Source organism: Panicum virgatum, chromosome 9K (genome assembly GCF_016808335.1).
Source record: "Panicum virgatum strain AP13 chromosome 9K, P.virgatum_v5, whole genome shotgun sequence".
Lineage (NCBI taxonomy): Eukaryota > Viridiplantae > Streptophyta > Magnoliopsida > Poales > Poaceae > Panicum > Panicum virgatum.
In genome coordinates this window covers 44588559-44616086 of record NC_053144.1, presented here as the reverse complement: position 1 = coordinate 44616086, position 27528 = coordinate 44588559, and the positions used below count along the sequence as shown (strand labels likewise).

Below are 27528 nucleotides of genomic sequence, written 5' to 3'. Positions count from 1 at the left end.
CCTGAGCAACAGGTGAGGTCTCCGGATCGTCACACCTACTCCGAGGGCCATGTCCGTGCCCAGCAGAGGGCTAAGAGGGTCCGACGCCCTAGGGGTGGTTAGATATATCCGATGTTTGTATCTCTGATGTTTATTTGTAATGAGATAGCCGTGCCCAGCAGAGTTTCGTCGCTTTTTTTCTCCTCACCCCTCTCTTTTTTTCTGAATTTTTGGTGTAATTTTTGGGCTCAAATGAGAAGGGAATGGATGCCAGGGCTTATATAGGGTGGGAGACCCCCGTCGCCCGTGGGGGGCCCTGTCGCCCGTTGGAGGGGCGACAAGCCCCTGTCGCCTGGGGGGGCGACAGGCCCCCTCCCCCCGGCCAGGGACCTCTTTGCAAATTCAAAAAAAAAAATACATTAGGGTCCTGTCGCCCGGCCAAGGGGCGACAGGAGGGTATTTTCGAAAATTTTCAAAACGGACATATATTTTTGAATTTTTTATTTTTTTTTAAATATAAAAAAGAAAAAGACGCCCAAAACATGAGGCTCCGCCGCCTTTTACACTACTCCCAGATAAAAAATCGAATATGGCTAAAGTTTGAGATGTTCTTTCTGAGGCTAGAGGCTGGGTTATTCTCCAAGTTTGTTGGAATCTTAATTAGGAAGCTAGATTCTCTCTACGATATGCCTGGCCGACAACGTCCTCACTCCCAGCGAGGTGCGCCGCCCGGGATTCAAACTCCGGCCCTCCTTTTTCGAGCCAGCCGGGCTACCCTCCCTACCCAATTTGAGATGTTCTTTACTCATAGAAATCTCACTCGTATCAATGAACAATTTGATGTACTGTGACCGTGTAAGGTATTGACTGTCCAGGTTCCATTAATTTATTCAGGTTGTAATTAGGGTTCTGATTGACGGACCGTAGAATCATTGCTTACTTAAAATAGTAGAGATTACGAATAGTAAAAAAATATAAAGATTGACAACATAAACATGATATTAATTGATTCTGATTAATAATAAAATCAACTATGTTTTAACATGTAACCATTTTTTAAAGCTAATTATTTTTAAAGGTATTGTTAGTTAAAGATAAAAATATTTAACTTAACTAATTCTTTAGGTAGCTATATTTTGTGATTGAGGGAGTAGCATACCAAGTTGACCCTCATGATCTTTTTTCTTTTTCTTTCTTCAATATATGACGCGATATTTAACATCTGTGTCTATGTACCGGGTAGGCCTCGTTCGGCAAGGTTTTTTTTTATTCCGGGCCTGTTTTGATTCCAGGCCCGGTTTGAGTTATTCCACCTGTGTCACTCATTCCTGGTCATCAGTCATTCCAGGCCAGGATCAAAACCAGTGCAGGTCTTCGGTTGTGCAGCATGGAATGGAACTAAGCTAGTGCCCTGAGCTGAAACAAAAGAAAACAACTCAGAGCAACAGATCAACTCACAACAACTCTTCTATTTTGCTAACAGGCAGATAACACTCCGAGCTAAAACATCCATCAACCAACATGCACAAAAAAAAATGTCAACTCAGCAGCTGGTTCAGCACAACAGATCAGCAGCTGATTCAATACAACTGCACGCATCTATAATCCATTGACAGATTTATCACATGCCACCATTGCAGCTGTAACTACAAGGCACATACGCACACTACTCAAGTCCCTACAGATTCATCCATCTATCAATCCATACTTCTACATAATCCCCACGCTCCAACCGAAAACTGAAAGCCAAAGACACCAGTGCATGCCTGAAAAGGCAAAGAGAACACCTAAAGTTAATATTACAGTGTACATGCATAAATTTTCAAGTATAGTGTTCTGTTTGCATTCACAAAACCTACAAGGTATCAAGTAATTGTACATACTAGAGAAATGGGCAGTTAATACAAGTAATCTACATGCACCACTCAATTAAATGGGTGATCCTGCAAGCAATATGTTCAGTACAAGTGCTGACTGCATTTCTAAAATGTGTGTTTAACTGATAAACAACATTTGATCTACATTCAATAGCAAAGAAAGAGCTTGCACTAGATGCCTCACAGCAAAGAAGAGCTTCTGCAGAACAAACCGAGCTATCAAAAGCAAAGGAACCTAATTGAGACAGAAGCATTTTGATAGCTAGACCTGATTGAGTAACTGCATTGATTGTAAGCAAAGGTGTAAAGACTGAACTTTGGTTTGCAGTGATCAAACAACAATCCTTTGTATATAACGGTAAATATATTTAAAGATGTTGAATGGAAGAAGCACTGCAAGACGAGCACTGAAAGCACTGTAATCTTTTGTGACGAATGAATGCTGTAAAATCCTTTTAATCTGCCGGGTTGATCAGGGCCACAAGCAACATGTCCCCCAGTATATAACGGTAAAAGCAGACCAGCCCATTATATTGACTAACATTCAGTGCATGATGCCACCTTGCACACAGTCAGGCTCATTCTTGGGCAAAAAGATGCAACACTAATGATTCAACAATTTCTGGGATTTAGCATGCTTGTAAAACACAGTCATGATATGGCTGATAGAAACAAGAAAGCAATAGAGGTTGACTGTCATGATAGGAAATAATCCCCAGATTTTTTTTTAAAAAAAATAGGTCAATTTGAACCCTGAGATGGTTTTAGGCGGCTATTTTGCTGTGCCCTCCCACTACTGCTACATTGAAACAAGTATATGGTCAGGGCCTTCTGAAATCTGAACATATGGAAAAGAACCAAATAAGTATTCTCTGAATGAGCCTTTGTGTATCAATTGTCTGTTGGCTTCTCACGAATGCACCATGAAAAACTTATATTAGTGTAGAGGAGATAATAACTGATGAAGTTTGTGCTTTCAAGGTTCCTCTATATGCCTAATTCTTTATTCACCAAGAAATACCAAGTGGAAGCTCAGAACCAAACTTATTCACAATTATTAGCATCCAGCAAGATATCCTCATCCTCAGATTGATTGGTATCTTAATGTGTCAACTATGTATGGTCTCTACTAGCATAGCCAATGATCAAAAGGCGTCGGCCCGGTCTCCCAGGTGGAATTCAAATTTGAATTCAAATAGCGCAGTTCAACCGGTTCGTACCGGTATACCGGCCGGTTAGACCGGTTTTCCGGCCGGTTTGACTAGTAACCGGTCAAATTCAATTTTTTTTAATTCAAATGCCCGCAAAGCATACTAAATAAATATTTGTATAACATATTTTAGTCTAAACGAACCCTCCAACCATCTTTTGTACTACTTTTACATTGTATTTGTATACTTTTGCATGCACGTTTTTTTGTTTAACTTTAAATCCCCGCAAACTATACTAAATGAACGAATTTTTGAGAAAATTTAACACCATTAGATTCGTCGCACCTTGAAGTATTTTTAGAAATCTTTTGAATTTTTTTCATTTTTTTGAATTTAAATTTAAATTTTGAATTTGGATCGGTTTGGCACCCACTGGTTAGTTGAACCCTGGTCCCTGCCGCCCGGCCCGACCGTGTCTAAACGTGGCCTCCCAAAGTGCAAAGCAAGGTTCAGCAGAGACCTGCATTTTGAATCCCGGACACGAAACCAACGCCAGATGGAGATCTGGCGACATGGTGGCGTGCTGACGGCCGTGTGCCGCTGTGGCTTCCCTGAATGTTCCGTGTGCCGCCGTAGGACACCGCGAGGCAGAGGCGCCTGGGCAACTGACCTGGAAGACACGTCTCCACTCTCCAGTTTGCAACCGACCGGTTCCAAGCCGGCCGGCGCGGCCGGCCGACGGGCCGAAGCTACAAACCGCAACCGCCACAGGGCACGCGCCAAGAGCGACCGGCTCGCCGCCTCCTCGTCCGCCTCTCGCCCTCCCTTCCCCTTTTCGTTTCCCCCCTTCCCTTCTGTCTCGGAGGGGAGAGCAGTAGCCGCACCGGCACCACCACACGACGACTCGCTCTACGACGCCGCAGCAGCGCGGGACAATAGAAAGTCAAATCCGCAGCGCCGGCCGCGACCAACCCCACCAAATCCCCCAGCCCAACCCCCTCGGGCTCTCTCCGCCCGCCGCAGCGGCGGCGAGCTCGAAGCTGCCGTCCCCGCCGCCGCCGAGGCGAGCCCCAAGCTGTCCCCCGCCGCCACGGCGAGCTTGAAGCTGTCCCCGCTCCGCTCAACCAGCCCCCCGCCTCCCCCTGCATAGAGAGAGGTTTGCTTCCTCCTCCCGCGCCGCTTCCGTTTGAATTCGGCCCTGTTCGTTTCGGTTGCCTCTCGGCTGTGGGGGTTCCAGCTAGCTCGGCCGTTGTTTCTGCGATTCGCCTTGTTTTGGGTTCTGTTGTTGCTTTGATCCGCCGCCGTGGAATCACGGAATCACGAGGTCACGACGCCGAGGAGCGCGTCGTGCGGTGCGTGTGGTTGGTAATGGTATAGCCTAGCGGAGTCGCTGAGGGGCTACTGCTACTGCTGTGTTGTTTGCCGTTCCAATCGGGGTTGCGTTGGGATCGATCACCTGCCAAGCAATCATCGGGAGTTTGTCCTTCTTTACCCCTGATTTGAATTCCATGTATCATCGTGGCTTCGTGCTCTATGAAAAGCTCCGGGATGGACTGGACTGCTAGCTCCAGGGATAAACAAATCGGTTAGGGATCTGAAATATCTAGGCGTAGTCACAGATTGGTGTTGATGCACATGGGAGAGCGCCAAACATGGTGCTCAGGACTAGTGTGCTGGCCTTGCTGGGTAGATTATCATTTATCTTTATCCAGGAAGCTTCTCTCTCAGAGTTTGAGCATATATGGGACTTGGTATCTCATGTCGTTATCTTGTAACATGCATTTGATAGTATGGTAAGATGATTCACTAATTTATTGTCAGAACCATTCTGTTGGAACAAGAGTGAAGTTAAAGAGATGACACCTCTCATAAGATCCAGATCCATACTTCATGTTTAGTTTCAACTGTCTGTCGATTGTCCTTTTGGAATCTATTTTACTAGACATTAGTATCTCGTTCATGGAACATTGTGTACCACAAATGCCTGCTTCATTTGAAGTGAGTGCATAATGATTTTCCTCTTACAACATCAGATTTATGAGGTGCTCAAGTTGTCCCCTGTTGATATTTTATTTTGGCACTAACAGGCCCAATTCACTAATTTATTACTGGCCACGATCTGTCGGAACAAGAGCAGATTCATGGGGATCATGCCTCACCTAAAAACTTCAGATCGAGTTAACTTCCATTTTATTCATCTGTCACTTGTGTTTTTGACGTCTCATTTGTTTGATCTGAGTATCTCGTTCATAAAGTCATTTTATACCACAAGTAGTTCAATTACAATTCATTTAAAGTGGTACCTAATGTTTTTTTCTGTTGATGCAGATTCATGAGGGGCTCAAGAATGAATCCATGCGATAGTAGAACGCGGAGCACGATGACAATAGTAATTGTGATGGGTTTGTGCTGCTTCTTTTACATATTAGGTGCTTGGCAGAAAAGTGGGACAGGAAGGGGTGATAGTATAGCCTTGAGGGTTAACCAAGAAACCGACTGTACAATCTTGCCAAATTTGCACTTTGAGACCCATCATAGCATAAGTGGTGCAAATCCATTGATCATGACCAATAAAGTGATTGAGCCATGCCACATCCGATACAGTGACTATACTCCTTGTCAAGACCAGAGCCGAGCAATGGCCTTTCCTAGAGAAAATATGACATACAGAGAAAGGCATTGCCCTTCAGAGAATGAGAAGCTGCACTGTCTAATCCCAGCACCAAAAGGCTATGTCACCCCTTTCCCTTGGCCCAAGAGCCGTGACTATGTTCCATATGCGAATGCTCCATATAAAAGTCTGACAGTCGAGAAAGCTGTTCAGAACTGGATCCAATTTCAGGGAGATGTGTTCAAATTTCCAGGAGGAGGGACAATGTTTCCCAATGGAGCAAGTGCTTACCTTGACGAACTTGCATCGATAATCCCACTTGCTGATGGTACAATCAGAACTGCACTTGATACTGGATGTGGGGTATGCTCTCTAACTCTAATCAGATTTTTCTATCATTTACTCCCTTAATGATGTGCTAGCATTTTGCTAATGTACTTCATAGTTCCAATGCAATTATATGTTATTAGTTAGACTTCTCTGCATCTTCACATAAATTTACCTTAATGTCTTGATCCCCTGCATAGCTGGGAGTAATATTTCTGACTACGTACAGGTTGCAAGCTTTGGAGCTTACCTAATGGATCGAAATATATTAACCATGTCATTTGCACCCCGAGACTCACATGAAGCTCAAGTTCAGTTTGCTTTGGAGCGAGGTGTTCCTGCAGTAATTGGAGTACTTGGAACTATAAAGCTCCCATACCCATCTAGATCTTTTGATATGGCCCATTGCTCACGCTGCTTGATCCCATGGGAGTCAAATGGTGAGTAGTATCAAATATTCGTAGTCATAAGACTGCGATACTTGCGCCAACCTTTTTGTTTATCTATCTAATGACTAATGAGCTGTATTATTTTCCTTTGTGCAGGCGGGATGTATATGATGGAAGTAGACAGGGTTCTGAGGCCTGGGGGTTATTGGATACTTTCTGGACCTCCCATCAATTGGAATAAATACTACCAAACTTGGAAAAAGTCTAAACAAGATGCTGAGGAAGGTCAGCGTAGAATTGAAAACATTGCTGAAATGCTTTGCTGGGATAAAATTTATGAGGAGGAGGATATTGCTATTTGGCAGAAAAAAGTAAATTCACATTCATGTCATCAAATGAATGGTCATGCTAGCAAGATGTGCAAAGTTCAAGATGCAGATGATGTCTGGTATGCCCTCTGTTTATACAAAATCTTTTACGCTATTTTAAGCTCTATTTGCATATATCGCAACTTATTGCCATTTGAACTTGACTAGGACATAATCATATACAGATACAAAATCCTTGTAGCAAAATTCGTACACACTAGAATCAATGCGCGGCGTTGCCGCGCCTACCGACGATGGCCAGTGTACTTTGGTGGTTTTGGGTCTTTACTTCATCATAGTTGATGTGATGAGTCTGGTGACGATATGTAGTAGAAATGATAAGAGACAGACAAGTATGAAGATTGAAGAAAGTATTTTTCTCAAGTAGTATTTTCACATAGATTAGACGATCTGTCTATATTAACAGTGAAACTGCAAAGCTCTATTTTCTTTTTTGATGTATGTCACTTGAAACCTCAAATTTAACTATTTTGTGGAAGCATGGAGTTCACAAAATTTGTGAAAAGAAAAAATCTCTATAACTTTTTAAATACACATAGAAATGTTATTTTTGTGTATCCATGGTGGAACGATTGAAACAAAATCACTTTAATGAAAAAGAAAAAATAAAGTCACACGTGCTAGCAGGACGTCCATCGTGCTGGCAGGTTGGTCTAGGTACACTAACCAGTATATGCCACGTGCATGGGACCCACTAAACTTATTGCTCAGCGTCTACGGAGCTGGTTACCATTTTCTATGTAGTTGCTTTTCGTCCTTCTCTTCCGCATGGCAGGCAAAGGGAGGGACTTCGCAAAGCCATGGCGGGGCTCCATGGAGGCGCCGGAGCAGGGGGAGCTGCGGGGGGACGGACGGGCCGGCGGCGCTCGGGGCAGCTGGTCTGTGGCCGCCGAGCCACCGCTGTGGGAGGTTTCCAAGTCGTTCCGCCGGCTCGGGGCGTGGCCAATCCTGCTGCCCGCCCCGCCGGAGGTTGAGCCCAGCGTGGTTTCTCCGGCGATGAGTCGTCTCCGGCCGCGGACGTCAGGGAGGGCCCCGCGCGCCGTCTCTCGCCGTGGAGGCGGGGTTCGCACGCCACGGGAGGTCGGGGAGGCCGCTGCCACCGCTGTCGTCACCGGAGGCTGCCCCGCCGCGTCGCGCCACCTCTGGCTGGGGAGACGCGCATTGAAAAGATGGGGAAGGAGCTTGAGAGGAGGGAGGGACGGCGGGTGGGATTCCGGTGAAAGTCGATGGCTTTTTTGCAAAATCGTTGGACCTTCCACCGATCTGAGCCGTTCATCGCACAATCCGACGACCAAGTTTTTTGCGGGTGACGTGGCGTGATGTGAGCCCGAGGAGGATGGTGCTGATTTCGTTGTGTAGAGATAACAGTTTCTGTTTCAACACAGCAAAAAAGTATAGGGTTAAGAATTGATTGGCTTTTGTAGGGTAATTTGAGATGGGTAGTGATACATGAAAGTATGCTCTTCATAGTGGAAGCAACACGTGTTGCTTTTCAGTTTTCTATACTTTGATTACATTGGTTTCTGATTTCATTTTATGTTTGGTTTATTATTTTAGGTATAAGAACATGGAATCTTGTATAACACCTCCCGGAGAGTCAGCACAGTTAAAGAAGTTTCCAGAGAGACTATCTGCCATCCCTCCCAGAATTCTGGAGGGCCATGCCCCAGGTGTTGCAGAAGAAGACTATGAGGAGGATAATAAGTTGTGGAAGAAGCATGTCAATACTTACAAGCGGGTGAACAAGCTGATAGGTTCTTCAAGGTACAGGAATATTATGGACATGAATGCAGGCCTTGGAAGTTTTGCGGCAGCACTTGATTCTCCCATGTCCTGGGTGATGAACGTTGTGCCCACTATATCAGAGAATAACACTCTCGGTATCATATATGAGCGAGGTCTGATTGGCATATACCATGATTGGTGAGTTTTTGATGCTTTCTGTTCTGGCATTTACTGTCAAATGAGATGCTATGTGTGTTTTGTGGAAACTGATCCTGCGTTTTCCGTGATGTTGCATTGTTGGCAGGTGCGAAGCCTTCTCTACATACCCTAGGACATACGATCTGATACATGGCTATGGCATCTTCAGTTTATATCAGAACAAGTAGGTGTTCTCTGTTCTTTCTTCCATCATGGTAATACAAAGGCAAATCGTGTCAATCTGCTAAGTGTGTGTGTGTGTCAAAATCGGCAGGTGTGATGTGGAAGACATTCTTCTGGAGATGGATAGGATTTTACGCCCAGAGGGTGCAGTCATACTGCGGGACAGTGTTGATGTACTGAACAAGGTTAGAAGCACGGTGTCAGGAATGCGGTGGAAGTCCAAGTTGCTCGATCATGAAGATGGCCCTCACGTTCTTGAGAAGATTTTAATTTCAGTGAAAGAGTATTGGGTTGGCGGCGAAGAAGAGAACAGTTCATAGATGCAGAACCATGGTGATACTTGATGACTTGGCATCTTTCCATGTGATGGATGCTGTTTTGTTAATGAATAGATTTTGTTCATACTCCTTACTCCATAGTACAGTGTTACAAAAGACCCAGACCTCGCGATTTGCCCCATAGACAATCAGGATTTGGGCATCCTTTTTTTTTTTGCTGTGCATATATAGTACCAGAGCATTAACGGAAACATTGGCGATTTGTAGGTAAACAGCAATACTTACGTGCTGCATTGTACGGAGATTCGTTTTTACAGATGTGTACGGAAAGATTTTCGCGCTGTTTCTGCACGCTGTCTGATGATAATGAGATCATTTTGAGAATCCATTTGCAATATTCCTATAAAACTCTATTCTTCTTCTTAATACAAAGATACGCAGCTCTCCTGCGTATTCGATAAAAAAAAGAATCCATTTGCAGTGGTTTTCCTGATTCAGCTATATAAGGTGTTACAAAGACTGAATTCCTGTTGAGCTGATGACACATCTTGGTCACTTCCAGTTAGCTAGATCTGCCTGTGCTGAATCGCTGATCATGCAGTAGGCCACTAGACGGTGGTAGATGCTGCTGCTGCGAGTCCGCGGCTAGTCACGCCCCCCAGGATCGACCGGTGAGGCATGAGGGCGACGGCAGCAGCGTGAAGCGCCTTCGCGGTGGACTCGAGGTCCACGCCTTGGCGAAGAGCAGGCTGTCTCCCCTCTGAGCCTCTCTATATAAAGGAGATGCGGACGCCGCGCTGCACTGTGTTCCTCCTGGGGGTGGCGCTCCTCGTCGTCTCCACCATGAACGCTGTTCACGTCGACGCAGGTAGGCACCTCACGCTTCCTCCTGCCACAAACTAGCCGCAAAAGTTTTGTAACTGACCCCGTGTGTGTTTTGCGTGGGTTGTGCGGCACAGGGAGAGCGCTTTGCGCAGGTGAGCTACGGAGCCCTGAACCTGGCACAGCTATATATCGCTCGGGCTACAAATTCTCAATCCATCACCTCAAGGATTCTAGGCAAGCTGACGGCATGGCTTGGACCTAATGTTAACATTGATTCTCGCGGCCCAATAAGATGTCAGTTCAATTTATTGGTCCGCTGGCTCTTAAATCCCTGCTATGACATTAATTATAGTCTTGAGCCTAGCACTGCAGATAAGAATATTGATTTGATTGAGAGGAAAGACTCGGCACACCATGTGATATATTTCTCACATGCTAACCCATGTGATATTCCTGCATGTATGCATGCGTCTATATTTTTCTCTTCTTTTTCTCTCTCCATATATTTCTCACACCAACCATGTTCTGTATGCATGCATGACCATTCCTTAGCTTTCTCTCTCCCCATATATTCTGACAACTTTTATATTTGAAATATACTTTGCTTCATGCTTGCACGGTCCCTTCTCATCATTTTCTCTCTCTGTATATTCTGCCAACTCATATGTGTTGCAGCATGTTTTTCTTTATGCATGTATTAATATTTGAAGTTTACTTTTTCTCTATATACTCTTGACAACACATATGTTTGGAGTATGTACCTGTTGCTTTCACCGATACGGTTGTACGTGCTTGCCCACTAGCAGTGCTTGCCCACTAGCAGTGAGCCAGTGATGCCACGCTAGCACTGGAGTGCTTCCTCTCTTTTTATTTTCCCATTTTTTTCTCCCTACTTATATTTTTCTTTCTTGATTCTAATTCTTTAATGATAATTTCTCTTTGCTTTTCATTTGGTTTCTAATTCTTTATTCTCATAATTTCTACTTTCACTATATAGTATTTGTATTATTTGTTTATATTTTTATAATTCATATTTATTATTTTTTAACATTTAGTGGTTTAAGTGTGCTGAGTTATATCAATATATTAATATTGGGTGTTTCCTTTTACCGATATTTTGTATTTATTGAGTTAGTTTTTCTTTTATTTCTATCCATTTTTCCATATTTAAAATTGTCTCATGTTTAATGTATACTAATTTATTATTTTAGACTCATTAGTTGATTTGTAAAATAATTTAGTTATATACTACTTATTCGGTTCATATTCATATTCCATTTGTGTGTAAAAATAATTTATATGCCAAATACATATGTTGTTCTTTATGTAAAATTATTTGGCTGCCTGTAACTAACTTGCTCGCGACGTCAAATTATTTGTTCCCTTTGTAGATTAGATTGTTCGGCGATGTTGATTCTTTTGTTCGTGATGCCTTTTCTATTATTTACCCTAAACAATCAAATGTTCGTGATATTCAATATTTTGTTCGTTGTACATTATTATTTGTTCGCTATTTTTTATTTTTTGTTCGTAGAACTAATTATTTGTTTGTGTTGTTAAATTATTTGTTCTTAGTCGCCGAAACTAATTATTTAGTATTAAAAAACATTTTTCTAAAAAAAGTTGCGCAAATATAGACAAGTGTGGTCTGCTTTCGAAGATCTTGTCAAAAAAACACAGTGGTGCAATCGAAATTTAATTTGAATGCTCGGTTTAATATTTATTGCTTTTTAAATTTCAAATTTGCATGCATGTGGGAACATCACGTCGTTGCATGCACATAATCTTTTGCCATTTGGAGCGCGCGTCTATTTGCGGAAGGAGTTCATCTCAGCAATGAGCCTAAATACAGCCCATAACAACCGCATCTACCGTACATCTCTTGAGATGATGATTTGCCGAATTATCACGTGAAACGATATATAACCACGCCCTCCTGAACCCCAGCCGCACGCCGTCCGGGCCTCGAGGCCAGCCATACTCTGGCCACGGGTGCACCACAGTCTACGCGTGTAAATCACCTCCTGGCGAAGCGCCATGATCAGTACCCCTGCTTCTGCTTCTTAGACGAATATAGTTTCCGGCGCAGCGCAGGTGATGAATCAAAATCAAAATCAAAATCAAAATAAATAAAAAGGCTAAGGTATATACATGGCGGCTGTGTGTGTACCGTGATGTCGGCGCTGTCCGTTGGATGGTAAGCCTCGAAATAAGGCAAGTTATATGCTATATAAGTGTTTCAGGACATCCGTAGTGGCCGTCTAACACGTTGCTACTACAAATAAGATGAATCGTGCCGTGCAGTTTCTCAGATTCCAGCCTCGTTGTGAACTCTATGTGAAAAATACATGTTTGCTGTTCCGAAAGATATGGGGTGGCTGCAAATATCAAAACTACTCGTCCTGTTTAGTTTTCAAAAAAAATTCTACAGTACCTATCACAACAAATCTTCGGACATATACATGGAACATTAAATATAGTTAAAAAAATAACTAATTACATAATCTAACTGATTATTACGAGATAAATTTTTTAAGCCTAATTAATTTATGATTAAACATTATTTGTTAAATAATAATAAAATATACTACAATACTTTTTTTAAACTGAAATGTACACCGTTTTCACCGACTAAACACACCGTTTGGCTCCGCTCCGACTCGATATTCCTTTCGGCCTGCCCACATCCGCCTTTTTACCGGCGGTACGTCCTCGAGATCTCGGGCCCGCCGGCCTTCCAGGACAAACCTACGTCATCAAGCAGAAGCCCGCCCCGTGGCGGGCCCTTGTCATCGGCGTTTGGACCAACAATGGTCCGGCCGCCGGCGAATTCGGTCGTCGGAGTTTATCGCCAGTTCCCGCGAGCGCCACCCCCAAATTCCCGCCAAAAGCCGCGCCTGCTGCCCGCACCGCACTCGGTCCCCCGACGCGACGCCTCCGCACGCCGTCCGCGCACCCCTCTCGCCGATGGCCGTTTAGGGTTTGGGGCCGCCGCCGCCGCCGACCGCCCCTCCGTCCCAGATCCGGCAGCGTCCCTCCGCCACCGCCCCACCGCGGCTCTCCTCCATGCCGCCGCCGGACGGAGGCCATCCTTTCGGCCTCTGACGGAGCGCCGAGATCCTCCAGCCGGGCCACCGCCAGGCCGCCGCCCGAACGCGCCGGACCCCTCTAGGCCGTGAAGGTGAGGCCGAGCTCCCTCACATCTCCATGTGTGCAAGTATATTTCTTGTAAAAATGATTGGTATGATCGATTGGAGCTGCACGACCTGATAGTTGCCCTTTCTATTACTCTGAAATGTGAAAATTCTGCAACAGTTTTTCAAATATTGTTCCACACATTGCTCTGTCTTTGTAAATATTTGCACAAGGACTGGGAAGTAGTGTGGTGTATGTTCATGATATCGCCAATTTTGTACAAGTACTGGGAAATAGTGTGATGTATGTTCATGATATCGCCGATTTTGTTCATATGTCGGGAATCAGGAATCGGACAGCTTGCCAAACTATTTCTCTGATAGAATCACTTCCACCAGTGAGGAGTCGGGAGCTGAAGCCTGAGAAACAGGTTCTGAGAACCGACAGCGCCACGCCTCAAGCTGCTGAGCTGTCAGCTTCCCACCCGAGCCGGTAGAGAGAGGGAGAGAAGGGGGATGATGTCTTCTTGGGACGAAGATGAGACTGCGGCGTCTGCGGCCGAGGCAGCGACCACGGACATTGAGCTGCTCAAGCGGGCGTGGCGTAACGAGGAGGCTGCGCCAGAAATCCTCCGCTTCGACTCACCCCTTGTCTCCCGCGTCCATGAGCAGATCCAGCTCCTTGTATGCCCTTCCCTTCCCTTCTCGTCGTCGCCAACCCCACCTATCTAGATTTCTTTGCCGCACTCAAATACTTGATTCATTCTCGGGGTGTGATGCGGAATTGCGGATTCACTCTTGTGATGCTGCTAGGAGGAGACACTGGATGACTTTGCTGACAGCGGTGTCAATGACCTGGTGGTCTCTCTCTATCAGATGGACCTTGATCGCACGCTCTTCCTTCTGCGCTCCTACCTCCGTCTCCGCCTGCAGAAGGTTGGTTGCATCAGAACCTAATCTCTGTTCACTGAAACAGGCCAATTGTAATTACTGAATTGTTGCCAATCTGATTCCATTGCTGGCTACAGATTGAGAAGTACATGATGCACATCTCCAGATTTGATGACCTCCTCAGCCGTCTGTCACCACAGGAGTGCCAGTTTGCCAAGAGGTATATTCTGACTGGGACTGGCATTTGCCACAATTATTTGTGTCAGCTTGTCAAACTAGTTGGTTCTGATGGGAACCAACTTCTTGTGTTTCATCTGGCACAAGTTGTGCGGAGATCATGGAGAAGCATTTGGAGCAGTCTGTGCTGTCAAAACTGCCATATGGTTATGACTCGGTTACCAGGCAGTCGTAGTCGAGCACTGAAGATGTGGGTATAGATCCTTCACTTGACCTTCCAAATTATGGAATTCCATATCGTGGTGCTGTACTGCTTTGCTGCTTGCAGCTTCAGTCATTGCATATTTGCATAGGCTGCTGGATGTTAAAAGTTGGTATGCGATCTCATTAGTTATATGCAAAAGTTGAGCTCCTAAATATCAAAATTTAGTTATCAAATCATCTCTATTTTAAGAGTGCCTCTTTCACTGATGTGATGGTTCTGATTACCTATTGCATCTTGAGACTTCCCTGAATATGCTCCCACTAAGTTGCCATGAAACTTGAAAAAATTATTTTTGGAATGTCTCACCCCAAATCAGGTCGAAATTTACTTTTCTCAGCATGCTTACTAACCTCTTCCGTTGATACATAAGACCATAAGTGATACTTGAGTCTGTAGAGTGTAGACCATTGCATAGGAAAACATTTGCATTGGATTTATCACATTGGGATGCATTGTAATCTTCAAATGTTAGTTATTGAATGGAAAGAAATGGACTGAAAATGTGTGATGCTGCCACAAAATGATAATCTGCATTAGTATAATGTACATTCCATAGAGTGGCAAAACTCAACCAGGCACAAATTTCATAGTACATCTCTTTTTGCATGATAGCTAGGTTCTTGTATGTCCTGAATGCATCCAAGATTCATGCTCAAGAAATTTAATGTGTAAATTTGTTGGCTTGTTGCAAACCTAATTGACCTCTAATGAACTGATGTGCATTTAATTAAGAATTATTTCTGAGGAAAAAAACATTCGGTCAATAATTAACTTCATCTTTCTTCACAAAAAGGGAAATTACCTAACTGGAATCACAAATAACTACGGCATAGCTTCTGATGCTGGTCAATATTGGCATAGCTAACAGCAGGAACATAGCTTAACCTTTTCTAGAACAAGCTTTTTGCTTCACTTTTTGGCAAGGTTCAAGAGCAAAGAAAGCATATTTTCTATTTCTGAAAAAAGCAAAGGTTTTTGAATTTTTTTTATCACTTAGGATGTGGAACAAATGTGCTTTTAGGCATGTACATGTGATAGACCATCACGTACCATGTGATGTGGTTTTCAATTGCCTTGTTCAGTGCCAGAGCCTCAGCTCAACACCTTTGTCTTCTGCAAGACTAAGAGCGATGTAGGAGCCTTCCAACTAGATGACATGTAAGTGTCCAGGCACACTTTAATTCTGGCTTCGCACTTTTACACACTTTGCTTACCGGTGATGTTTATTTCCATGCAGTGGAGAGGAGTTTGTGGACTTGGTTGTAGACGACTTGTATGTTCTTCGGTACAAGTCCATCAAGGGCCTCGTCGAGGGAGGCCGTATTGACCTTATCTGATGTGAATAACAAATCGGTGCCTGCAAGAGAGTGAGTATTGGAGATGTGACAGCTAAGGCTTAGAACATATCATGAACGTTTTGGTCCAAAACAAACATACCCCGCTATAAAACCCTAATCACCGGCTCCTCATATGGTGGATCTCCACTCACGCCAAGACTATCAATCGTGAATTTTCCACTCATACACATTCACAACTCATGGTAGCCAATGCATTCAATAATCAATCAAGGTAACATAAGAGTGCAAGAAATACAATAAATAAATAGGCCATGCTGGTTCATGTCACATTAACAGTAATAAATGATAGCATATCTAGCAAACAATGTCCAATAGGTAGGCATGAACCTAGTGGCTCCTCGTAGTACTCCTAGGTCTCCTGGTAGTCTTGGTCGTCGGTCGACTCCTCGGCAGCACGTCCTATTCGTAATTACGTATAAATATAGGGGACAAAGTGTATAAATGCACAAAACTGCTCAAATAAGACCCAACTCACAAGAAAAATTACTCTAACGGGTAGATCATGATTTTAGAAGAATTATGAAACTGGTTTCATAATTTTCAGAGCTTCGGTTAATTATTATGATTTTTTGAAGTTTAAATCATTTTTTGAAATTAAATAAATGTTTTTTGGAAAGAAAATAACAGTTAGCGACACATGGCAGCCTCTGGGCGTGCCACGTGGCATGCTGACGATATTATGACATCAGCAATGACGTCATCCAGGGGGTCGGGTCTTGCTAATGTCAGCATGACCAATGCTGACATTAGCGTTGACCGGTCAACGTTGACCAGTCAACAGTCAATGGGTCCACGGGTTATGGGGCCCACTGTCAGCCACTGTGCGTCACTGACAGGTGTGACCCAGCTGTCGAGTTTCCAGGAAGAAAGAAAATGGGCGGTTCGGCTATGGGCTCGAAGTGGAATTGGGTTGGATCGGGCAGCCCAACATCGGCTGGGCTTCGTTTCAGCTAACAAGTCCGGCTTGGTCTGACGGCAACCTGGGTTTCAGCCCACCTCTTCTCTTCTTTTCTTCTCTTTCCTTTCCCTTGCTGACGGATCGAGCCCGCTTGGCGGCGCTTCTTCCTCTCTCTTGCTCATGGGCCCCGCGTGTTGGCAGCTGTAGGGTCCGATGTAACCATGGCGAGATCCGGTGCGGGTCAACACAGGTGTGGCCAAGCGAGTGCGGTCCGTCTGCGTGTGTCCCCCTCGGGTGGAACGCTCATAGAGCGTTCGATGGAAGGCCCTAAAGGGCTGGCCGCGTTGCGGCGTGACGCTGTGGCCGCGTGCGTGCCAAGCGTGGCGGTGGCGAGGCCACGACGCGCCTGTGGTAGGTTGGTGATGGGCACGGTGAGGGCAAAACAGCAGCGGCGACGGCCGGGTAGCACAGCGGCGGGGCAAAAGGGCTCGGTTCGGTTCAACTCAGGTTGTGCAAAGGCGAGGCCAAAGGTACAGCCCTTGGCCGGTGCCCGCGGGATGCTTGCCGGGCGTGGCCATGGCGTGCCCACGGCGATCTGGTTCACTGCTGCAAAGCAGCACCAGAGGCAAGCGGCGCAGGGCAGCCGAGGCGAGCGAAGGTGTCGCCTTGGCTTGCCGGAGCTGGGGTAATGCGCGCACGCGCGGGTTCCTGGCTTTTCCAGGTCCGCGACGTGGCCGTGCCAAGCATGCTCGGCATGACGGCACAAGGGTAGGTACTGCGGGCTGTGGGGAGAACGGCGACACGACGACAGGATCTTGCAGGCGCACACAACAACGGGGAGGACGACGGCGAGGGATCCTACCGGCTCGGTTTGAGGACGAAGGAGGGGAGGCTCGGGGCTGTGTAGTGCCACGCAACAACGACGGTCGAGTCGATTGGGGCGCCGGGTCAACGAAGCTCCGACGGTGGCTGTGCTCCTTCTCCTCGTGGCGCTTCTCCTGCTCTGCTACTCGGCAGCGGCGGCGGAAAGGGGAAAACCTCGAGAAGAGGTCTAGGATTTCGAGGGGCGGCCGAATGGGGCTTTATAGGCGCAGCACTAGAGTTGGAGGCACGGCCGAGGGCCGGTGGATTTTGGCGTCCGAGTTGGAACACATGGGCGAGGGTGCGGAGCGGGAGCGTGTGCGTAGGTGTCGTGGCCGACAACAGGGCAGGTAGGGGCCAGCGCAGGACGCGACGGGCAGGCGGAGGCATGCGAGGGAAGAAGAACAGGGTAGGGGCCGTCAAATGGGGCAGGGCTGTCAGCGACAACGGGTGAGGGAAAGGTGAGGTGGCGGTGTGGGCTGGTGCTGGGCAACGCGGGTCGGGCCAGAGCGGCTTGTGGGCCGCGCGTGAGGTGAACGCTGGTCAAGCAGGCAGGGGCACGAGCTGGGCCGTTGCGGTGTAGGCTGGGTTGGGGTGGTTACGGGTGGTCGGGTTGGGTAGGTTAGCTGGGCTAACCTACCTAGCTACCCACTTGTTCTTGCGAGTTCTTCGATTTGCTTGCAAGTACCTTTGGACGCTGAAGTCGGATCGCCAACGTTTCCTCTTTTCCCCCAAATCGAGTTATCCAGTTCATCCCTCACCGAAAGATCGGGATTCGCCCTCGGGTGCTCATCACTGGGTTGGGGTGGTTACGGGTGGTTGGGCTGGGTAGGTTAGCTGGGCTGTGTAAGGGGGTTTGGCCTAGGTTAGGTTAAGGGTTTGGGCTGGCTTTAGGCTTGTTAGAGGTTAGTATTTGGTTTTAATTTGAACAGCCTTATTCAAATTAAATTCCAATTCAAACAAAGATTCGTCAAATAGATTTGAAACAAGGTAGAACAAGAAATCCAAATAGTCCAAATAATCCACACTAGCATTAAGGTCCTTATTAGTAATTAGGTTTTAATTACTAGGAATTTTGAGAGAAAGAGAAGCCAACCTTGCGTTATTCTAGATATTATCACAATCACACAAAAAGTTTTGAAAATTCATGTTTTTGGAATTATAATATTCCGTAAAAAATTACGGGATGTTAGAGAGAGAGAGAGAGGGGGGGGGGGGGTTGGTATGGAAATGGGATGGAATGAACTGTCGGTGTCGATTCCAAGTTCGGGAGAGCATCACCTGATCCCGCGCCACAAGCCTTCCCCGGATCCATCATCCACTTCTGTGCGCATTATTGTCGCTCGATCGCTTTCCTTCCATCAAACCAAGGCATCAACGAGCTGCAAGCAACTACCACTCCCTCCTCTTTATCTCTCCTGCCGATCGAGTGCTCTGATATCCCTTCCCTCCCCTCCCCTCAAGAAGGCTCTTTATCTCCCCTTTGTATTAAACCACTTAGGTCACCTTCTGCAAGCGTCGCAACGGGCTCCTCAAGAAGGCTTATGAGCTATCCGTCCTCTGCGACACCGAGGTGGAGCTCATCGTCTTCTCCAGCAGGGGCCGCCTCCACGAGTACTCCAGGTGCGTGGCTGTGCATCGATAGATCTGTTGAGCTTGCATCTTGGTAGCCTGGTGTGGATACTTGATTCTTTTAGCTAGCATGTCATGTCATGCTCAAGTGATCGACTTGCTGTTGCTTCATATACATGGCTACTGCTGATGAGTTACCAGGGAAAATATAATCCAATTTATTTGATTCATTCATTGGTGGTGTGGGTGCCGTGGCACTTGTGAGGTCTATTAAACCACAAATTAAAGTATTTTCTTTGAGCAATAAATTAATGTATTTCATAGCGAGATCTTCGTAAATTTGCTTAACTTTAGGCGAATGATGAATTGATTAGTATAAAGTTTAGTCTTGATTATATTTGCACGTATCCGTCAAATTACCATGGCAAGTTGGCAACAAGCTAGACGAATGATGAATTTATTAGTCTTTTTATGGAGCATGCTTAATTAATTGAGTGGATGTTTGATCTGTTTAAGATAATAAACTTGACTAGCACGCGCTGTTACTTCTTTTGAGCTACCATCCATAGAAGATCAAAATGTGCAACGATTTATCCTTTCCCCCACGTTATATATCATTGGTAATTTTTTCTTTCCTGTTATGTCTTTTTTCGTATGCACAAGGGATTTGATTTGACAAGTATGCACACATCAATCAGAATTGACTGTCAAGAATGTGTCCCTCCATTTCCTGATCTGAACTTCATGCATTGTGCATATTCATAAGTTAATAATTAATTAGAAATTTAAAAATTTAAAAAGATTCATTTTCTGTGGTGACCATCCATTTCATCATACATTCAATCAGATTGACAAAAATGCGTTTGCAAGTTAAAGTGCTAGATGTTTATTGCTCGGACAGGATAATGTATGCAAAGTTTCTGCACACATCTTCTGTCCAGTCAAATGCATTTCCATGCTTTTTCCTATCTCCAGCAGGTCTCTCTCTCTCTCTCTCTCTCTCTCTCTGGCTGAGACGTTTGCAACGTCCGCACTGACCTGACACTAAAGTAGCTCCCTTTGCTCGATTCCCCTCCCCAAGTCCCAACAGTATACACATGATGCATCTTCGGAACGTACAGCTCACCTCATCAGCTGCAAACTTGAAATGGCTCAGAGATTGCACCGTCCTCCCATATTCGCCGTGTTTGTTCCTCTCATGCGAAGTGTCAATCAACAACAAATGCACGGCACTCCATTCCTTTCATGTGCTTTAAATTTGTCAAGTTATTATTCAACAGCACAAGCAGTAGCACAAGTGCATTATTATACACCTTGTTATTTATCAGTGCAAGAATGACACAAGGCTGTCACTTCAGTACTGATTCCATCTCCATGCCTTGCTTGGTTCTGCTGATAGGGGTTGCAGTGTGAAGGCTACAATTAAGGCCTTGTTTCACTACCGGAAACCCCATAGTTGCCGAGTGCAAAATATCGAGCACTCGGCAAACATGCCATTTACCAGGTGCATGGAGAAAAACACTCGGCAAAAAATACCATAAGTCCCGTCACATCGCATGTTTAAACACTAATTACAAGTACTAAACATAGAATTATTAGAAAACTAATTTTCATAAGTCGTGACTTAATCATGAGACAAATCTATTAAGCTTAACTAGTCTATAATTTGACCATTAGTTGCTACATTAACCATTCACTAATTATGTATTAATTATACTTAATAGATTCGTCTAGAGTCCTAATTGCAACTTATGCAATTAGTTTTATATTAAGTTTGCATCCGAATATTTGAATTGACACCCGAATATTTGATGTGACAGCTACTTAAAAAAGCCAAACAAGGCATAAAAAGGTGCAAGAAGGCATCATCTGGGCCCCACTCTTAGAGCTCAACACGCAGGTAATAATGCTAATTAATTCACGCACGGTTATAGCCATTCTTACAGTTAAATAAATATGGTGTTTATTTTACATACACTGAAGTCAATGCAACAAAACGTAGTATAAACTGAGAGTTCTTGAATAAGATTTTTCCTAAACTAACTTTGCTATTAGTACTAGGTCATAATGCATGATAGTTCCTATAGTCATCGTTAAATTATATTTTATTATTCTAATGCAAGCTCAAGACATTGTCAAATCTATATTACTACATTGACTAGGAAGTTTCCAATTAAAGGGAAACAGTCATACACCTGAACAAAATAGTTGTCAGACCCCTCTTGTTACTCTCTGGAACTGAATATTCCCATTACTCATTTGGCCTTTTATGTGATCCATCCGATCGTTTCCCCTGACTCTTTGTTTTATCTTAAGCAAGAAGCGAAACTGTGCAACCAGATTCAAATGCTACAGAACACTAACAGAGACAGCCTTGTGCATTAAATTGCTTCCTTAGCTATTGTATTGTTGAGAGGAATGTAGTAATTGAGTGACTGAAAGGAAGCACTGCCTGTACATGTTTTGATTGTTTTGTCTCCCATGTGTCATGTGAAGCAGGCACTTGTGGTTGGCGATTCGGTGGAAAACTTGTCACTTAAAAGCTGAAGCAGCTTGAGAGCCGCCTGGAGCAAGCTAAGGCATTTCAACTTACGTTCAAGGCAAGGAAGGTAAGAATGACAGAATCTACTAAGTTATCCAATCCAACCATGCATGCATCTACTTCACACAAATAAACTAATCATAAACAAAGGGTGTTCAATTCTTCAGATGGTTTTGTTTAATAATTCTTGTGTATCCAATCCAACGTACGTCTCTCTCTCTCTCTCTCTCTCTACATTTGGCTGAGAGGACGTTGCAGCTTGCAACTATACTGGCCTGACGACCCTAACCTAGTTGTCTAGCAGAATTTCCCCCCAACCACCATCAGCTAGATGCGAACGAACACTACTACAGAAAGAGGCTTTGATCCTTTACATTTATCCCAGCAAATATTGGACCCGGGACTAAAGAGCCCTTTAGTCCCGGTTGGGGACGAAAGGACTTTTTAGTCCCGGTTGGAGCCACCAACCCGGACTAAAAATCCATCTTTAGTCCCGGTTGGTGGCTCTTAGGAAGCAGTGCTCAAGCATATCGGTTTGAGTCCGAGTGGCGGCATTCTCGAAAAAAAATACAATAGATTAGAAAATGGATTCAATTCGAAATTTCCAATTTTGTAAATGGGACCTTATCCTTATGCTATTTGCAACTTTAGAACATATACTAACTCATATCTCTTTCTCAACCATTTCAATTGTGATTACGATTCATTTGATAACCTTATTAGTTCGTGAACATAGGGGATTACGTGATTCGTCAGAAAAAGGAATGATAACGACTTTTTTCTCTATAACAGGATTTTTAGTTTCTCGTTGGGTTTCTTCGGGACATTTTCCATTAAGTAATTTATATGAGTCATTGATCTTCTTTTCATGGGCTCTGTATATTCTTCATACTATTCCTAAGATACAAAACTTGAAAAATGATTTAAGCACAATAACTACACCAAGTACTATTTTAACGCAAGGCTTTGCCACGTCGGGTCTTTTAACTGAAATGCATCAATCCACAATAATAGTACCTACTCTACAATCTCAGTGGTTAATGATGCATGCCAGTATGATGTTACTAAGCTATGCAACTCTTTTGTGCGGATCCTTATTATCCGCCGCTCTTTTAATCATTAGATTTCGAAAGAATTTTGATTTCTTTTTAAATTTTAAAAAGAAAAAAATTAAAACATTTTTCTTTAGTGAGATTGAATATTTGTATGCAAAAAGAAGTGCTTTAAAAAAAACCTCTTTTCCCGCATTTCCAAATTATTACAAATATCAATTAACCGAGCGTTTGGATTCTTGGAGTTATCGTGTCATTAGTCTAGGGTTTACTCTTTTAACCATAGGTATTCTTTGTGGAGCAGTATGGGCTAATGAAGCATGGGGATCCTATTGGAATTGGGATCCTAAGGAAACTTGGGCATTTATTACCTGGATCATATTTGCAATATATTTACATAGTAGAACAAATCCAAATTGGAAAGGTACAAATTCTGCACTTGTAGCTTCGATAGGATTTATTATAATTTGGATCTGCTATTTTGGTATCAGTCTGTTAGGAATAGGTTTACATAGTTATGGTTCATTTACATTACTATCTAAATGATTACATAACATAAAACCTTCATAAAATGAAGGTTTTTTCCTTTTTTGTTTGATTTGAGAACCCCTTGAACGTCTTTTCAAGAGGTTCTAAAAAATTCGAGTCTTTAGTCCCGGTTGGTGGCTCCAACCGGGACTAAAAGTCCATCTTTAGTCCCGATGGGTGGCTCCAACCGGGACTAAAGAGCCCAACCCTTTAGTCCCGGGTGGTGCCACCAACCCGGTCCGGGTTGGTGTGACCCTTTGGTCCCGGTCGGTGTTACCAACTCAGACTAACGGCCCCTCCACGTGATAGTTCAAAAGTAAGACATCCTATACTGAGTCACATGTGTTGCATAGGTGGGTTGGCAAGATAATTGTGCGTGAGGCTAGAGGTCGTGAGATCGAATTCCGCAGGGCGCAAAAAATTTTTTAGCATCAGGCGTCAGGGATATTTAATCCCGGTTCTACCATCCGGGACTAAAACCTCTGGGCTTTTGTCTCGGAAGCCTAGTCCCGGTTCCAAAACCGGGACAAAAGGCCCAATTGTAGTAGTGGAACTAGCACCGCCCTCCCATATATATTCGCCTGGGATCTCATGCAAAGCAACTAGTGGCTAGCTAGGAGAGATGACACTCAACCTGGGATCTCATGCAAAGCAACTAGTGGCTAGCTAGGAGAGATGACACTCCATTATTCCTTTCATGTCCTCAGTTGATGATTAGCAACTAGTGGCGAGGAGCTAGCGCATCGTAGGTTCTACTCGAGCTACTCTACTTTTGAGCGAGCTGAGCTGCATCAAGCCTGTCGAGATCTACTCGAGATCGATATATATGATCCACGTACGCGCGCACTATAGTCGTTTTGATTTGACGAGAGGTCCTAATGACTTTATGTCCCACTGGCCGGCCAGTAACTCTATCTGGCCGGAGAGTATAGATTTGTCAATGTAGGGAGCTAGTATGGATTTATGGATTCCTCCATTCAACTGATGTACTATACGTGTGTAAAGAACGTATATTTCCCTGGAGTTCATGCACTACCATCAAGTATATATTGCGTCCACCTAGTACATTTTTCTAACCATTACAATACATCACATAATACTCAAAAGCAACCTATTTCATTCATCAGCAACACATCCATGGTGAAAGCTACTAAGCTGTTCCTCAGTAGTGTGATCCTTCTTCTCTATACTGGCCTCTTCATCCAAGGTTTGTATTATCATCTCAATAGCAGGAAATAAATATTCATATGTCAAGAGAAGGAAAAATATTTTACTATGTTGTAAAAAAATCAAGTTTTTCATATATACATATCATAGGAAAATGTTCATTATAATACATGCATGTCAACGAGTAAAGTAAAAGTGATATATGTTTTCCATAAAGTTATTTCACAAGCATATGCACAAATTTGAATTACCATGGTGTAAACATATAGAGTTATACACACAGAGAGATGTATCAAGTGTCAATTACCACCTGATTTCATACAAAAAAATTTACATATAAAGTATTTGCGACAAACAGGTGCAAGTGAGAATGTTGATGTCATGGAACACATCCCTGTCCGATCCATGAAGACACTCGATCCACGGGTTTCTTTGGCTAACACTAGGAAACTTTGTGGACCATGTAATTGTTGCCAGGGGAATTCTGGCAAAAGCTGCTATGCTACAAAATGTTGTTATTCGGTTACATGTAACGGAGAGGGACCAACAGGGGGTTGTATAGAAACAATCCTAGATTGCAATTGTAACAATTCGTGTAACCTGTGCTTTAATTTTTACCATGACATGTAGATGCTAATAAATAGAAAATATTGAGGTGATCCCAGCCTCTACATGTCACCACTGCTGTTCTTGTCCAACATGCGGATGATTGGATTGCTAATAACTTTGGCAGATAAAGAGAATTGACGTGCCTAAAGGTGTTATTGCAAACCTGTATAGAACATGAATATGTTTATTAAGGGTAAACTACAACAAGGTGTCAATGATAATGTTTATTTTGTCCGAAGAGAAAATGAAACTGTTAGCAACTAAAGCATTTGGTGGTGCAAAATAAGATATTTCCCATCATATGTCTTGGGCTCCCGTTGGCTCTTGGGAGTTTTTCTTGGTTTGGTACATCCTTTATTGGACCAGAATATTTTAATTTTTATGTGCAGCAATTTTTGGTATTACAACGTTCTCCATGGATCTATCATTGTCATATGAGGCTCACAAGCCCGTATGAGGTGAGAAACACAATATAAAAACTATGCTAATGTATGCCGAAGGGAGTCTGAGCTAATGAGCTTTTAGCTGCCCTAGACTTTGCGTGGTCGATTCTTTTTTTTTTTTTGAAAACGCATGGAAGTGTGGGTAGGAAAGGCTATGACTGTTACATCATCTCCACATATGCCTAAACAAATTTCAAAAATTAAAATTGGAATTCGATCAATAAACATTTTCTTCAATACTGACCCAATCCACGGTGCCGAAATTCACGAATGGGTGCCTAGCCGGATTGGTTAGTAGACCTCAGTGGAGAAGAAGAGGTCTACTGAGGTTCTACCAGTGGGAGCGAATTTCTATCTAAGGCTAAAGAAATTCTCTCACTTGCTTACACACCAAAATATATAGAAATAAGTCCCGACTAACTCCGATCCGCTCTCACACGGGTTACGGTACCCATGTGTAAATGTGGAGAAGAGGTTCATTTACTCGATCTATGTGAGATTTTCTTCTTGCATTAATGCTCGGGGGTGGCATGCCTCGCAGGTCGAGTTTTTTCGGTGCCAAAATTACAGGCCGATTCTCCGCCGAAGGGGTGCGCTCCCGATCATTAGGTTGTGTGGTACTTTTGGCGTTCCTTCGGTTCGGTACCCCAACGCAGAGCAGAGGATCCTGGTCCTGGCAGTGGAGATACGGTGCAGTCCCTGGCAGCGATGCTAGCACCCGTTGCTGCATCTTATTCATTTTATTGGCGTTAAGGAGAGCTCTATTAATTAGACACAGGGGCGAAGCCAGCTGAGAATGCCGCCCAGGTCAGCTCCATTGCACGCTGGGGATGACTTCATTGTGGACTTCATAATCAGCCATTTTCGCAATCAAACTCAGTCCAGTTTGCATATCTTGGCCATCTTCCATCGTTTACGATTCTACGGTGACTTATGAGTGTACGTAGTGGATTGCACTGTAGTTAGTCAAGCCGCCAGGATGGAGCGACAAGAATATGACATTATTGGCCAGGAAAATTAGTCACAGTAGTTGAGAAGAAAGGTGGAAGCACATGACCCGTTGACTTGGGTCCACGCCAGTGCTTGTGCCTGTGCCTCTATATAATGCCCACAGAGCCCAGCGCTTGTGCATCGATCCCGCTCCTAGCGCACCATCATTCATCAGCTGGAGATCGAGAAGAGATCCCGATCTCGATGGCGAAGCAGCAGCAGCAGCAGAAGGCTTTTCCCCTTTGCACGGTGCTCCTGGCGGCCTTGCTCGTCGTCTCGGCCATGCACGCCGTCCCTGCAGAGGCAGGTACTGAACTAGGTCACAACAGTCACAGCACGGCTCCATGTGCAACCCAATATTGTTTCATAATCTCCTATTCTCCTTCTAATTAATTTGCCGCAAACAATTTAATCGCGGGTGAGGTTTGGTGTGTTGCGCAGGGAGAGCCTTAGCAGGGGGGCATGTAGGCTACGACCCGCTGAATCCAGGCAGCACGCCTTCTGCGGGTCCAGGCCAACCGTACACCCGGCCATGTACCTACGGGCGCCGGTGCATACCTCCAACTGCGACGACTGCAACGCCTTGAGTCTTATTGGCAGCCCGGACGGCATTTGCATGCAACATGGTGAACAGAATCAGCACTGCTTTTCTCAAGGAATTATATACATAATAATGTTCACAGTTGTGGCATAGATGAATACAGTAGAATATTAAGAACTAATAATACCAAGCTATTAGTAGTAGTACTTGGTAACGAGGTGAAGTAAAAGCCGAGCTGAATAATGGTCCGCATGGCCTTTCTTGTTTGTGTACTCGTGCATGTACGTGTCGTGTGCTTCAATCATGAGATGCGCAGTTTGCCGTCGGTGTCTGTCGACGATTTCACATTTAAGTAAACTTTATGGTGCCTGGTGGGCATGTTCTTCTTGAAATATAAGTATAGTGTGTGTGTGTACACACACACACACTAAAGAACGAGCTTGTACTGTGATGCATGGTAGATAGAGTTGCGGGTTTGCATGATATTCCTTCCGTGAATCTTATCCAACTTTGAACAAATTTTATAGAAAAAAGTATTAAAAAAAGTGACAACGCACACGAGAAATCG

At 44.3% G+C, this 27528-nt stretch overlaps 2 protein-coding genes across 18 annotated transcripts; both read left to right on the top strand.

Annotated features, from left to right (window-relative positions):
* Positions 1-3931: 3931 nt before the first annotated feature.
* On the top strand, positions 3932-9458 carry LOC120651606 (probable methyltransferase PMT2). The gene is made up of 7 exons (XM_039929171.1): positions 3932-4163; positions 5336-5981; positions 6175-6385; positions 6491-6782; positions 8281-8646; positions 8753-8830; positions 8921-9458. The coding sequence occupies exons 2-7, from the start codon at positions 5340-5342 to the stop codon at positions 9147-9149; spliced, it is 1818 nt and encodes a 605-aa protein (XP_039785105.1). The 5' UTR covers positions 3932-4163; positions 5336-5339; the 3' UTR covers positions 9150-9458.
* A 3181-nt stretch (positions 9459-12639) lies between these two features.
* Positions 12640-27352, top strand: LOC120651604 (cytochrome c biogenesis protein CcsA). 17 transcript variants are annotated; one of them, XR_005666256.1, is made up of 10 exons: positions 12640-13113; positions 13416-13750; positions 13880-14002; positions 14095-15557; positions 15637-15766; positions 20909-20988; positions 21588-21697; positions 24338-24417; positions 24736-26726; positions 26861-27352. XR_005666256.1 is itself a non-coding variant. In XM_039929157.1 (7 exons), the coding sequence occupies exon 6, from the start codon at positions 22215-22217 to the stop codon at positions 23226-23228; it is 1014 nt and encodes a 337-aa protein (XP_039785091.1). In that variant the 5' UTR covers positions 13971-14002; positions 14095-14177; positions 15482-15557; positions 15637-19139; positions 20909-20988; positions 21588-22214; the 3' UTR covers positions 23229-24417; positions 24736-25177. The 17 variants fall into 17 exon arrangements, 16 of the variants coding, with proteins under 16 accessions (XP_039785101.1, XP_039785091.1, XP_039785100.1 ...); XM_039929157.1 differs by lacking the exons at positions 12640-13113; positions 13416-13750; positions 26861-27352 and having other exon boundaries at positions 13971-14002; positions 14095-14177; positions 15482-15557; ... (1 more) ...; positions 21588-24417; positions 24736-25177; XM_039929155.1 differs by lacking the exons at positions 12640-13113; positions 13416-13750; positions 13880-14002; positions 26861-27352 and having other exon boundaries at positions 14184-14384; positions 15482-15557; positions 15637-19139; positions 21588-24417; positions 24736-25177.
* The last annotated feature ends 176 nt before the right edge of the window (positions 27353-27528 follow it).